The 13999-nt window shown below is 48.1% G+C and overlaps 1 protein-coding gene across 4 annotated transcripts in view; it reads left to right on the top strand.

Annotated features, from left to right (window-relative positions):
• ZNF618 (zinc finger protein 618) overlaps nucleotides 1-13999 on the top strand; it is a 181651-nt gene that overhangs the window by 71405 nt on the left and 96247 nt on the right. For 2 of the 4 annotated variants that reach the window (XM_055302652.1, XM_055302653.1), the window contains exon 1: nucleotides 8388-8437. The exons of 1 other annotated variant lie outside the window; for it this stretch is intronic. Coding sequence is in view for 1 of the 3 variants with exons in the window: in XM_055302648.1 (XP_055158623.1) it covers nucleotides 1353-1355 (3 nt within the window). In the remaining 2 variants the exon portion in view is untranslated. Of the gene's footprint in view, nucleotides 1-1333; nucleotides 1356-8387; nucleotides 8438-13999 lie in introns of those variants that run through there. One more of the 4 variants, XM_055302648.1, reaches the window with a different exon arrangement.

The raw sequence follows: 13999 nt of genomic DNA, 5'->3' as shown, positions 1-13999 counted from the left end.
ACCCTTGGAGGAACAGAGATGAGGAAGCAGTGGGCTCTTGAGTGGGACGAAGAGAGACAAGATAGGACCACCTCTGAATCTCATTCTCCCTACTCAGGATGATGGGGATTGAGAAGTTTTTAGGTACAGGTGTCCCTCCCCCTTTTTAAATTATTTATTTATTTATTATTTATTTATTTATTTATTTATTTATTTATTTATTTATTTATGATTTTATTTATTCATGAGAGAGACAGAGAGAGGAGCAGACACACACAGGCAGAGGGAGAAGCAGGCTCCCTTTGGGGGGCCTGATGCAGGATTGGATCCGAGGACCCCGGGATCACGCCCTGAACCAAAGGCAGATGCTCAAACACTGAGCCACCCAGGTGCCCCCACCCCCACCCCTCTTTTAAATTTCACACAGAGGAATGGCTTGGGAGGTCACTTCTCATTCCTGAATCTTAATTCTCTTCTCTTTTCTGTTGTATTTTGTCTTCCTGATTGACGTCACTTAGTTGATGACAGGATCCAGGGGCTCCAAAAGCCTTTCATTTGCTAAAGAAGAGAATGGACTGCACACTTGCCCACCTGTGTTTGTATTGGTGGAGTACCTGAAGAGTTAGATGTCCTTGGGCATGATCTCCATGCCCTCTGAAGTCTCCTCTGACCGTACTCACCTGTGTATCCCTAGGTCTCGCACACAGTAGTTGCTCCGGAAAGGCTCCCAGGGTGGCTGGTGAATCAGTGCTCCATTTTTCTGATGTGGAAAAATGATTGCTTCTCACCTCACTGGGCATGTCCCCTTGCATTTGCTGTTTTATAAAAGATTTTATTTGTGGCTGAATGACAGTCTGTTCTTTCAAGAAAACGGGAAGAACTGGTTTAGGACCATTGTGAAACTTCATTTTAATAGCAACAGACAGGGCTCTGGCAACTTCAAAAAGGGCAATCAAGAAATTCTTGTTTGCTCAACAGAAAGAGCTATTTAGGGTGGTTACATGGGTTCAAAGTCACTCCAAATTCCATATAATTTTCGACTTCTAATGACTTTTTTGGCCTCTAAGGTAATTGGTGAAAGTGTAATTTATTTAGAGTGGTGTTCTAGGTCGGTTTCACCAGGTTTGATGACTGTCCCAGCCGTATTTGGAAACCTCACCAGAAGACATTCGGCTGGGGAGGAGACAAGGGGAGGGTGTGATTTCCAACATGTTTTCTCTTCTCTTGGCACAGTTCGCCAAGCAAACATTCTTGAGCATCTTTCCTGCCTGGCGCCGATGGGACAGGAGAGCAAAGTGGTATATGATCCTTGCCCTCAAATGGCTTGGTGTCCAGTGGAGGAAGCAGGATGGGCACGAATTATTGAGTAGTGTATGGTAAGTGCAGACTCTGCACCCACCCTGGGAGAATGAGAAGGTTCAGGAGAGCCTGAGGCCAGAAGAACAGTGGCGGTTAAGGACCTAACTAACCATGGCTGTGAGAGGGAAGGGTGTTCTGGACACCAGTTACTGCACGTACAAAGGTTCCAAAGCATGTGTGTGATATGCTTAGCAGCTCAATTAGGGCGAGAATGCAGGTACATCTGGTCAGGGTGTGGCACTACGTGCAGCAGGACTGGGAGCCCCTGTATTCCGTCTCTCGGGAGCTATTGCCACTCAGCTACAACTGGTTGTGGCCATATCTGAACATAGGCCCAGCGTAGGCCAGATCGTCTGATTTTTTTTTTTCCTTTTCCAGAGGAGTTTTATGTAAAATTTTCTAAATTTCAAATTATGGCAACTAATTGAAAAAAACTTTTTAAATGCTGTGAAACCCCTCCCAAAAAGCCATTCCAAGGCCACTAGTTTGTGAAACCTGTTTAGAGGATAAAGAGGGACCTAGTAGGCCCCCCTGACCTGACCTTGACTGTCCCATCCATTGCCAGTGTTGAGAAAGGGAGGTGGGCCCTGAATTCTCCAGAGTCCAGGTGACTCTGGAGAACCTTGATCTTCCCCTCACCTCACTTTATTATGACACAGGGAGTGGGAGTCAAAAGAATTTGGGGTTTTTAGGTTTTCTTCCTCTCCCCCGCTCCCTTAACTAAGTTTGGATGGGGAATGTGATGTTGATAGTTGGGGCTGTTTTGCTTCTTAGAACTTTGGCCTCCTCTTGCCCCTGCTCCTACCCTACACGGTTCCGATCCTATATGGAAATCCTACCCTTTCCACCCTCCTCTTCTGGTTTGTTGGAGAATGGAGCCCAGAACCAGAGAAATACGCTCTTGGGCTTAACCTAGCTACAGTGGTTGTGAATGCTTATCTTCCCTCCGAAGTAGAGGAATAAATATTTTATTTTAAATCCTTTGTTCTTGGTAGCCCAGGTGGCTCAGCGGTTTAGCGCCGCCTTCAGCCCAGGGTGTGACCCTGGGATCCTGGGATCGAGTCCTACATCGGGTTCCCTGCATGGAGCCTGCTTCTCTCCCTCTGCCTGTGTCTCTGCCTCTCTCTCTCTCTCTCTCTCTCTCTCTCTCTCTGTGCCTCTCATGAATAAATAAATAAAATATTTTAAAAAATCCTTTGTTCTTAAATATGTAACCCAGAGATGTCCAACAGAAGTAGAATATAAGCTACCTATGTAACCTTAAATTTTCTAGTAGCAACATAAAAAAAAAAAAAAAAGGAAAAACAAACAGGGGAAATTAATGTGTTATCAAACCTGGAATTTCCAGTGTGTTGGTCATTTCGACATGTAGCCAGTGTAAAAATTCCTGTTAATCCCACATACTTCTTTAAAAAATTTCGCATGAAGTGTTCAAAAATTGGTGTGTATTGTCCACGCACAGCGTATCTCACTTTGGATTAGCCACGTCTCATATGCTCAGCAGTCCTATGCGGCTGGTGGCAAGCGTATTGGACAGCGTAGATATATAACAGGTGCACGTGAGAAGGTGATATTGTACAGACAAAAGATATACAGGTCAGCTGTGACCCAATTATTTAAAAGGACACATTTGATCATGTATCTCCTCTGCTGGAGCCTTGCTCAGCGCTCCATTCTCCTGGGGATGGGTTGCACCGGCCTTACCTCTCCGATCCCACCTCGCACCCTCCCTGCTTCCCTCCACCCCACAGACTGGCCTTCTTTTCCTTCCTCAGACATGCCACACACCCTCCAGCCTGTGAGCGCTCACACATCCTGTTCCCATTGCCTGGATTGTGCTCCCTCCCTCTACCTTCCTCCTCCCCCTCATTTTGCCTAGCTCATACCAAGCTACTTTTTCAGTTAAATATCCATTGTTCAGGGAGGTCTTTCCTGACCCCCAGGCTCATAACTCCAGGCTAGGTTGTGTTTCCCTGCTGGATGCTGTCAGGAGCGGAGAGAAGAGCAGGGTCTCTCTCCTTAACACCTAGCACAATTACAATTACCTGGTTACCAGTGAGATACTGTTTCACGATTCTCTACCTCGTCAGGTTGTGTGCCCCAAGAATGCACGGACCAGAGTGCTTTGTTTGCTTGATTTATGCACAGCAGCTCCTAGAATGGCTGCAGAATATAGATGATCAATAAATATGAGATGAATGGTACAGGCTGAGATTGAGTCTTGTAGAGTCACCATCCCCCGCCTCCCCCAGAGGACCTAGACCCCTAACAGTGAGGTCAGGGGGTCAGCCCTGTGGCCTGTACTAGATCCCCTGCTTTCTTACCAGCAGAATGAGCCACTCTCTGTCTCTCTCTTGACTGGCTTTAGGTTGGCTGTAAATTATATTTTTGGTGGCTGTTAATAAAAATATAGGGCTGGGGGAAAAAAAAAGACTTCTCCTAATAGAATTTTATTAAATGGCACTAGTTTAAAAATGTCTCGTAAAAAGTTAATTAATTTGGGATTTGGGGATGAAAGGCGTGATATAAATGTCAGTTATTATTATTACAATTTCAGCCTCACGCTTATGCTCTTGATCCAGCCCCTGATCTGGAGTTTCTCCTACACCCAGGGACTGGCAGCGCCGCTGAAATGTTAGAGGCAAATTTGAGCTTTGGGGGTCCTTCAGGGACAGAGGGGACTTTGCCAAAGTTAGGCCGTCCTGTCTTTTCATCTAGAATAATGCAGGGCCTGAGAGCTCACACCACTGACTCAGGGCCAGGTGCAGTTCAGAGCAAGATGGTCCAGGCGCCCCGAGAAGCTCCAGGCCACAGCAGCCAGGAACGTCAAGGTCACGTGCTTAGCCCAAGCCCGGTCACAGAATGGTTGAGCTGTCAGGGCTCTGAGAGATTCCCACTCTCATTTACGGAGAAGGAAACTGAGTTTGAAGAGAGGTGGTGGCTTGCCTAACCCAAGGTCACATAGCAGGTTAATTAAATTTATGGAGCAAAAGGCAGCGAAAGCAATTAGTGAAGTAGGGGAAACCTTCTTAAAAAAAAAAAGATTCAGGCAATTTATAGGTGACAAGTCTAGAAACTGTTTTCCAAGGAAACAGGGAGTCCTGGGATTTCATGTGAGTTCACAGAGGCAGACAGCCCTTCGCTCCTTCAAGATGCCCCACCTTCATTCCCCTGATTGCAGACGCGGTACCTACAGGGAGGGCCTGCAGACCTGACCCGGTGTGTAATTACTTAAGCGAGGTGGGGGCAGGCTGGGATGTTAATCGTCGTCAGGGCCCCTCACATCTCTACCGATTACAGGCCAAGGAGTGAGGATAAGTGAGCTTCATTCCCTCCTCTCTGGAGTGGGTGTGAATATACCCGTGGCAGGGGTGTGGTGGAGGCAAGTGGGTGGAGTATGTGCTTATGTGCTGTGTCAGTGGGCAGTGTGCAGCCTGGGGGTCTCACGTCCTTACAGTCACCTGTATTTGCAGAACCAAAGGGGAGCCCGGTGGTAGGTTATCCAGGGGACCTTCCTGGGCTCCTGTCTGCACGCCAGGCTTTATGGCCAAGAGCCACTTGTTTCCAGCTGTGGGCCTCCCCCACTTCAGCCCTGCCTCCTCCTGCCTGGCTGTGGTTCTCCAGTCTTTGTTTTGTGCTGAGGATTTCCTTGGTGGCGTCCCTCCTCTGTCCTTCCAAGTGGAGGCCTGCTGTTTTCTACACCTCTCTTCCTCAGAGCATGTGGATGGAGTGCCCGCTTCAGAGGTGGGGCTCAGGGCAGCTCTGTGGTAGGAAGGGAGGGAGGAGCAAGCTCATGCCCATTTGGCTCTCCCGAGAAAGAATCTGCCTTGGGGCCTTTTAGGGAATCCTTCTCCGCCGTTGGTCACTGGTTGGTCGGGATCGTCCAGGGAATTTGGGAATCCGAGCTGGGTTTGAACCTGGGTCCTCTGCTTGAACAAGAAGCTCCATCTGGACAGTTGAGGTATAGCACACCTACCCCACAGCATTACTGTAAGGATTAAAAGAGGTGATGTGTGTAAGATACTGTACCAGCTGCTGAGCATCCTGGTGGTACACGTGATTATACTGTACTCACGGTATCTGTGTGACTTCCCTGTGACATCACCTAAGCCCTCCTAGATAGCAAATTCCTTTGACGTATCCGTCAAGTCCAGCACAGGGCTTGATGCATAGACTCCTTCTAGAACCTTCCAATTCCCATGGCCACTTGCCAGACTGAATTGAGATTTCTGACTTATGTTCCCAAGCTCAGGGTCAGGCCCTCAGGAGACCTGATTTGGGCCTTCCATATCTCCCTGGCTGCTCTCTCTGGCTGGAACCAGCCTTGATGTGGAGGCTCCGGAGCAGGTATGAGGTCTCCCGGCCTGTTAGAACGTGGAAACAGCCAGTGATTGTCTCCTTTAGGAAAAAAAAAAAAAGTGCCACGGCTCTATTTTTATGTTTTATTATAAATACACTTTTACTCCCCGCTACTCCCTTCCAAGAAACCCACAGCTGCCTCAGACTTTTGAAGGCCTTTAAATTGAAGGCCTCGAGGAATGTGGGGGAGAAGGGCGAGGCCAGGAAGTCCCCTTAGTTGCCATCTTGTTGCTCTTGACAAAGAGCATCAGAATGGCAGCTTGTTTTCCCCTCAGTCGATGGCAGAGCCAAGCAGATTGTGTGGAAGGAGATGCTGTGGGCCTCCAGGAACAGAGGAGCCTCCCCCCGCCCCTCATCTTTATTGGATTTCAATGAGTCTTTCTGCTCTGGGTCATATGTGCAGTGCAGCCTCATAAATGGCGCAGTGGAATTTTCGTTCCCTTTGTACTGAGGGCCTCAAGCACACTCCATGGCCATTGTCAACCCTGAATGGGGAAAATGCAGAAAACTGGTAGAACTCATTTCTCCCAGGCAGCCCTGAGATGTGGAGTATGACAGTTTGCGTGCAGGCACAAGCTAGTCAGAAGGCGCGGTATGGGAGGCTGCCTTACCCAACCCCGTGGCATCTGAGTGTCCCATCTTTGCCTAGAAACCCAAATCTTCGCGCTTCACTCTTTTTTTTTTAAAAAAATTTTATTTATTTATGATAGCCACAGAGAGAGAGGCAGAGACACAGGCAGAGGGAGAAGCAGGCTCCATGCACCGGGAGCCTGACGTGGGATTTGATCCCGGGTCTCCAGGATTGCGCCCTGGGCCAAAGGCAGGCGCCAAACCGCTGCGCCACCCAGGGATCCCTTCGCGCCTCACTCTTAAAGAGAATTGCTGAGGGCACCCAGGCCTCACAGCTATGCCATTGTCAGATCGGAGGAGGTGGGTGGCTGTGGGACTCGGAAAGTTCTGGAAGGAATCTGGAGGCCCTCTGACCCTGAAACTGAGATGTTTCAGACCCAAGCTTCCAGGATTAAAAGGACACGTGTCGTTGCATCACAGATGCACATGGTAGTGGCCATTTGAGTGTCCACTCTGGCCATTTATCCGTCCACATAATTTTGGTGCCCACCAAAAATTGTGCCAGGAGCTGGGTGGGCAGCTGGGAGTCGACTACACTGTGGTAGTTACAGGGACAACAGCTTTATTTTTATTTTATTTAAAATATTTTGTTTACTCATGAGAGACACAGAGAGAGGCGGAGACACAGGCAGAGGGAGAAGCAGGCTCCCCACAGGGAACTTGATATGGGGCTTGATCCCAGAACCCCAGGATCATTACCTGATCCAAAGGCAGATGCTCAACCACTGAGCCACCCAGGCGTCCTGGGGGGCAGCAGCTTTAGAAGGCGCATACACGGGGTCAGTCCTGTCTGGTGAAGTTATTCTCTCTGCGCTTCCCAGCTTGGTAGGGAAGCATCCTGCTTTCCTACATTTTGGAATTGGGGGTTTGCTATGAGGTGATCCCCTTCCTCCCTCCTCCCCGGGGTGGGCACCTGAAGGACCGTGGGGCCATGGACCTCTGCCTGTTTTCTGAACTTGACAGTGGCAGAGATCAGGCTTGAATGCAGGCTCCTCGGTCCCCAGGCCAGGTGTTGGGCTTGAATGGGTATTGAATGCGATGGCGGAGGAGAAGGCCCTGGCACAGCAAGGCCATCGTGGTGGCCCTAATTGCCCATGAGATGGCCTTGCTCTTGACGCATGCGTTGGAGCTTCACTGATACCATATGGAAGTAGCTTCTGGTTGCTGCAAATTGCTGCCCGTATTTGGAAAAAAGCAATTAGAGAAGGAACATTTCCACTGCCACCCAGATAGAGGGGCTGGGTCTTCGGGGTGGCGGACCCACGCAAGGGGTTAGTGCTGGAAGGCAGGAGGTGTCCTCTGATGTGAGGAGAGCTTTTCTCTCCTCCATACCCCTTGGCCTCTGCGGCCTGGGGACGGGAGCTGTTTATAGAGCCTCTCCGAGGTGTTTGGTTCTCCCTCGGGGCAGCTTCTTGGGCATCCTCACCTCGAGATCGTCCCACTCGAATGCCCCTGTTGTTGCGCTCACTACCTCTCAGTCGGCCTCATTCCCTGAAGCGAGAGCCACCGTCCCTCCGAATTGTGTCCCCGGGACCCAGAGGCCTGTGCTGCGCCCCGCACCCCCGGCCACTGTCCCCCAGCGACGGGCAGGTGTCTGGCTCCGCACCGCCCAGCCCTGGCAGCGGCCACCGCGCTTGCTCCACCCGGGAGGATCCTGCCCGCCGGTGTGTAAGTGTGTCACTGACAGTAATAGTGCAAGGGCTCCGCTTCCGAGGGCCTTTCTAAGATCGTTTCCTGATTAATTAGGTCAGCGTCTCCAAAATCAATTTCCAGTGAAGTCGCGCCGCCTGGTAGCCTGGTTCCCCGCCCGTCGGGCGAGGCCGTTGGCGCAGGAGGCAATTCCCTGGCCTCTGACGCAGTTCAGGCCTTGCCTCTACCTGGGAGGAGAGTCACATGGCCCAGCTCTTCTGTGATTCTCCCGACTTTTTATTTTATCTGCCCTCCCCCTCACATCTTCCATTAAACCCCCGTAGATCCTGCTTCAAACAGGCAATTAGACTAACAACGTAATTACATCCCTCAATGCTAATTGTAACTGGTTTAGGGGAAAAACAAAGAGAAAGAGGCCTCAAAATCTCTGGAAACTAAAAGCAGCTGTTAGAATTTCCAGGTATTTCTGGGCCCTGTGCCGTCCTTTGAGCCCGGGCGGCTGGCGGGCCGCGGAGCTTTGCGATGGCCCCGACCACCGGGAGGACAGGTGGCCCTGTGCGGGGGGCACTCCCGTCCCGCGCCGTGGCTCCCGGGCCTCATTTCTCGGACCTGGTGCTCTCGACCTCTCTATCCTGGTGGAGCCGCCCAGAGAAGAATGAAGAGGCCGGGAGCCTGCGAGCCGCAGAGGAAGGGATGTGGCCGCTGGTCCGGGCGATTGTCCCTCGGGGAGGCCGGGGAGGCCGGGCAGCGCTGGCCCTGGGCCCGGGCTTTGAGCGTGTTGAGTGACCAGGACACCGCAGGGAGACCTCTCCTGCCACCCCGCCCGTTCCCAGTGCTTTCCAGGGCTCTCTTCCGGGCCAGGCCCCGTGCCGGGTGAACTGGCCTGGCTCCCGGCCTGAGGGAGGAGGCAGGCAGGCGGCCGACTGAGCGCTGGGCCCAGGGGCCCAGGGCACCTCAGAGGGGACCCAGCCCTGCCTGGGGTAGCTGGGTGGAGATGGGAGGTGGAGGAGGGCCGCTGGGGGTGTGGAGGTGGCTCTGGGATGGGACTAGGCGGATGGGGAGGAGGGTGAGCGAGGGGGCAGGAGGCAGAAGCCCTGGTGTGGCCGGACTATTGGGTGATGGGAGCTGAGGAAGAGGGTGGTTTTTACTTTGGCAGGAAGAGGGGAGTCTGCGAAGAGTCTGAAGAGGCAAAGGAGAGGGTCAGACTTGTGTCTTACACCAAATAGGCTCCAGGGGGGCATTGTCGGATCGGAGGGTGTTGAGTGGAGGCTGCAGGGCTGGTCCTGGAGGCTTTTGGAGGAAGCCTGGGTGAGTTTCCATGAGTGCCAGCCAACTGCCTGAGTCTCCCTGGGAGGATGCCAGGTGGTCACTTGACTTCTTGAGCCTCCTCCTCTTTGCCAGGTTAAAGTGAGGGTGGTTGTATTTATATCCCATGGTTTACGGGGCGTACCAGACGCAAAGTCTGTAAATGCTCTTGCTCAGTGCCTGACATAGAACACACATGGAAGCAGGACTTGTGAATAGGGACCATGAAGCTGGATGGCCGAGGGCCCTTTTCCCCAAATATAAGATAGATACCCTCTCCTGTCAACTCTGGCATTTCAGAGGAGGGGAGCTCGGGCCACCCTATGTCGATGGACTCCTCTTGGGAGTCTCAGCAATATGTGGTGGCTTTTGAGTTACTACGACTTTTTTCCATCTTGGGAGTTGAGTCCTGAGCTTTGGCTTCGTGCCTCAGAACACGTGTGGGCCTGTGCTGCTTTCTTTTCCTCCAACAGGGTTTACCAGTTCGCCGATCGAATTTGCTGACGACGTTTCCTTTAGGGTGGATGTAATCCACCGTGCCATGTCGAAGGAGACTTTCTCATCTTTCAGATGTCCATGAGTTTGGAACCCCAAACTTTCTTCTTAAGTTTTTTCCCATTCCCCCCCCTCCCCCAGTTTTATTGAGAGACAGTTGATACACATCACTGTATAATTAATGCTATATGGGGAACCTGGGTGGCTCAGTGGTTGAGTGACTGCCTCCAGCTCAGGGCGTGATCCCGGGGTCCTGGGATCGAGTCCCACATCGGGCTCCCTGCATGGAGCCTGCTTCTCCCTCTGCCTGTATCTCTGCCTCTCTTTCTCTTTTTATTTATAAATAAATAAAATCTTTAAAAAAATTATGACGTACAGCATGACAATTTGGCTTACGCGTATTGTGGAGTAATGAGTATGGTAGGTTCAGCTAAATTCATTTTTGCACATAGATATAATAAAGAGAAAAAGAAAGGGAAAGAATCTTTTCTGATGGGAACTCTGAGGATTTATTCTCTTAACTTTCCTATATACTGTGCAGCAGTGTTGGCTATAGTCCTCATGCTGTGTATTACATCCCTGGGACTTCTTTATCTTACAACTGTGAGTTTGAACCTTTTGATCGTCTTCCTCTAATTCCTTGTCCACCTCCCTTCCACCTCTGGTAACCAAGAGTCTGATCTCTTTTTCTAAGTTTGGTTCTTTCTTTTCTTCCTCTTCCTTCCTGCCTTCCTGCCTTCTCTCTCTCTCTCTTGCTTTCAGACTTCACATATAAATGAAATCACACAGTATTTGTCCTTCTCTAACTTATTTCATTTAGCATAATACCTCTAGGTGCATCCATGTTGTCATAAATGGTAGGATTTCCTCATTTTTTAATGGCCGAATAATATTCCATTGTGTACATATACCACAACTTTTTTATCCGTTCATCCGTCAATGGATTTAGGTTGTTTCTGTGTTTTGGCTATTGTAAATAGTGCTGCAGATATCTTTTTGGGTTAGTGCCATATATCTTTTTTTTTTTAAGATTTTATTTATTCATGAGAGAGAGAGAGAGATGCAGAGACACAGGCAGAGGGAGAAGCAGGCTCCATGCAGGGAGCCCAACGTGGGACTCGATCCCGGGTCTCCAGGATCACGCCCTGGGCTGAAGGCAGGCGCTAAACCATTGAGCCACCCAGGGATCCCCCCAGATATCTTTCGAGTTAGTGTTTTTGTTTCCTTTGGATATCTTGCCCAAAGTGGAATTGCTGGATGATATGGTGGTTCTGTTTTTAATTTTTTGAAACCGTCTTCCATAGGGATTGTACCGATTTACATTTGCATCAACAGTGCACCAGGGCTCCTTTTTCTCCACATCCCCACTAGCATTTATCATCTCTTGTCTTTTTCGGTGATGGCTGTTCTAACAGGTGTGGGGACATATCTCACTGTGGTTTTAATGTGCATTTCCCTGATGACTAGTGATGTTGAGCATCTTTTCATGGACTTCTTGGCATTTTGTATATCTTCTTTAGAGAAATGTCGCTTCAGGTCCTTTGCCCATTTTTACTTTATTTTTATTTTTTACTGTTTAAAAAGATTTTATTCATGAGAGACACAGAGAGAGAGGCAGAGACACAGGCAGAGGGAGAAACAGGTTCCATGCAGGGAGCCTGATGTGGGACTCAGTCCTGTGACTCCAGGATCATGCCCTGGGCCAAATGCAGGTGCTAAACCGCTGAGCCACCCAGGGATCCCCTCCTTTGCCTATTTTTAAATTGGATTATTTTTTATTTATTTCTGTTTTTGCTTTTGAGTTGTAGGAGTTCTTTATATATCTTGGTTATTAATCCCTTACCAGATGCACGTTCTGCAGATATTTTTTTCCCCATCCTGTAGATTGTCTTTTCACTTTGTTGATGGTTTCTTTGCTGTTTTGAAGCTTTCTTGTTTGATGTTTTCCCACTTGTTTATTTTTTTTTATTTTGTTGCTTGTGCTTTATGTATCCTTTCCAAAAAATCATTACAAAGACCCATTTCAAAGAGCTTTATTCCTGTCCTCTGTATGGTTTCTTCTGGAAGTTTCATGGTTTTAGCTCTTGCTTTTGAATCTAACCCATTTTTGAGACAGAACATGAGAGACTCCTAACTCTGGGAAACGAACTAGGGGTGGGGGAAAGGAGGTGGGGGGTGGGGGTGACTGGGTGACGAGCACTGAGGGGTCACTTGATGGAATAAGCAGTATCCAGTGCTATATGTTGGCAAATTGAACACCAATAAAAAATAAATTTACAAAAAAAAATAAATCTAACCCATTTTTGAGTTAATTTATGTGGGTGGTATAAGCAATAGGTCCAGTTTTCATTGTTTTACATTTATTTTACATTCCATTGAATATCGTATTGTCCTAGCACCATTTACTGAGAAGACTGTCTTTTCTGCATTCTTCAGTATTCTTGGCTCCCTTGTCAAATATTACTTGACGGTGCATCCTGGGGTTTGTACATCCTTGGTACTGTACATCCTTCTCTTCCATGGGTCTGCTTGTCTGTTTTTATGCCAGTACCCACTGTTTTGATGGCTGTATTTTTATTACAGTTTAGCTTGAAACCAGGAAATTGATGCCTCTTACTTTGTTCTTTTTTCTCAGAATTTCTTTGGCTCTTTGGAGTCTGTCTTGGTTTTGTGTAAAATTTGGGAGTGTTTTTTTTTTTTTACTTCTATAAAAAGTGTTGTTAGGATTGCGTTGAATCCATAGAATGCTTTTGGTAGTAAAATTGACATTTTAACATTAATTCTTCCAGTCCATGAACACAGGATACCTTTCCATTTATCTGTCTCTTGGTTTTTTTTCATCAGTGTCTTGGATTGTTTTCAGAGTAGAGATCTATCACTGCCTTCATTAAATTAATTCCTAAGTGTTTCATTGTTTTTGTTATTATCAATGGGATTGATTTCTTTTTCAGAATGTGTGTGGTGAGTGTACAGAAACACTACCGATTTTTGCGTGTGAATTTTACATTCTGCAACTTTACCAAATTCATTGATCAGAGCTAATAGTGTTTTGGTTGAGTCTCCAGGATTTTCTATGTATAAAATCATGTCATCTGCAAACAGAGGCTGTTTTACTTCTTCCTTTCCAATTCTGATATACTTTCTTCCAGTAAATGTTTTCAAGCTTTCATGGCGCTTGGTTTGGGCCATGCAGTGCCAGGCATTCTGGGCCTGGGTTTGCCATCAGTTATGCGGATGGGGCGTTTTCATTAAAATTTCCATTAACTGTTTTTTTTCATTTTAAGCCAGTGAGCAATTTATAGATTCATTAACTTTTTACTACACTTGTGAAGCCAGGAAGAAGGGAATAAAGGAAATGAAATATTTGGTCCGCAACGTTTCGCTAAAAGATGGTGGCCCTTAAATATGGAGGACAAAAAAAGCTAGGTAATTAGGGCTGGTCTGAAGAAGTGTTAGGAAGGGCTGGATCTGAGCATCCTCTGATGGCACACCTCCTCAGGGGAGCCCATGACTGCTGGGCAAACTCTGTGGCTCTGGACATATTTCTTTATATTGTGATGTGTAGCTGATTCCTTATACTTCTCATTTTATTTCCTTTTGGTGGAATTAGGTCTGGCAGGATGGCTGAGTGTGTGGGCTTTGGGGCCAGAGAAGCTTGATTTCACATACTGCTCCTCTTCCTTACTGTGTGATTTTGGTCAAGTTGCTTTACCCCTCTGAGCCTGTTTCTTTATCTATAGAAATCACAACAGTATTAGAACTCCGGGAAGACCCAGAAAAATGGCAACAGCATTATTCACCACATAGTTAAGTGGTGAGGATAAAACAAGATGGTTTACTAAAGATACCTGACCTACATTCACATTTCCGACTGTGCCATGCTGTTGGACTGCTCATCTCTGAACATTCTCACTTGGTGGAAGGTGGATGCCTTCCCTACCCTAGCAAGTCACTGCGCTTCTCAGGATTTCAGTTTCTCCAGTTGTAAAGTAGATGAATAATTCCTAGTTAATGAGGATGTTGGAGGAGTTCAAACGTATTTAACGAGCCTTTTAGAGTTGCTGACTCCTAATAGTATCTCTGTACACTCAGTAGCAGTCATGTGGTTGTTGTGGGTGCAGCTGTACACAATATAAAAATGAGGTTTTTATGAAGAAAAGGCAGTAGGCTTAAGATTACCTTCCCCCAGAGTTTGTCAGAGAAAATTGTAGTGCTTGAATGA

This window comes from Nyctereutes procyonoides, unplaced genomic scaffold (genome assembly GCF_905146905.1).
Source record: "Nyctereutes procyonoides isolate TBG_1078 unplaced genomic scaffold, NYPRO_anot_genome, whole genome shotgun sequence".
Classification (NCBI taxonomy): domain Eukaryota; kingdom Metazoa; phylum Chordata; class Mammalia; order Carnivora; family Canidae; genus Nyctereutes; species Nyctereutes procyonoides.
The sequence above is the reverse complement of the archived record's forward strand: the minus strand, read 5'-3'. Positions and strand labels throughout refer to the sequence as shown.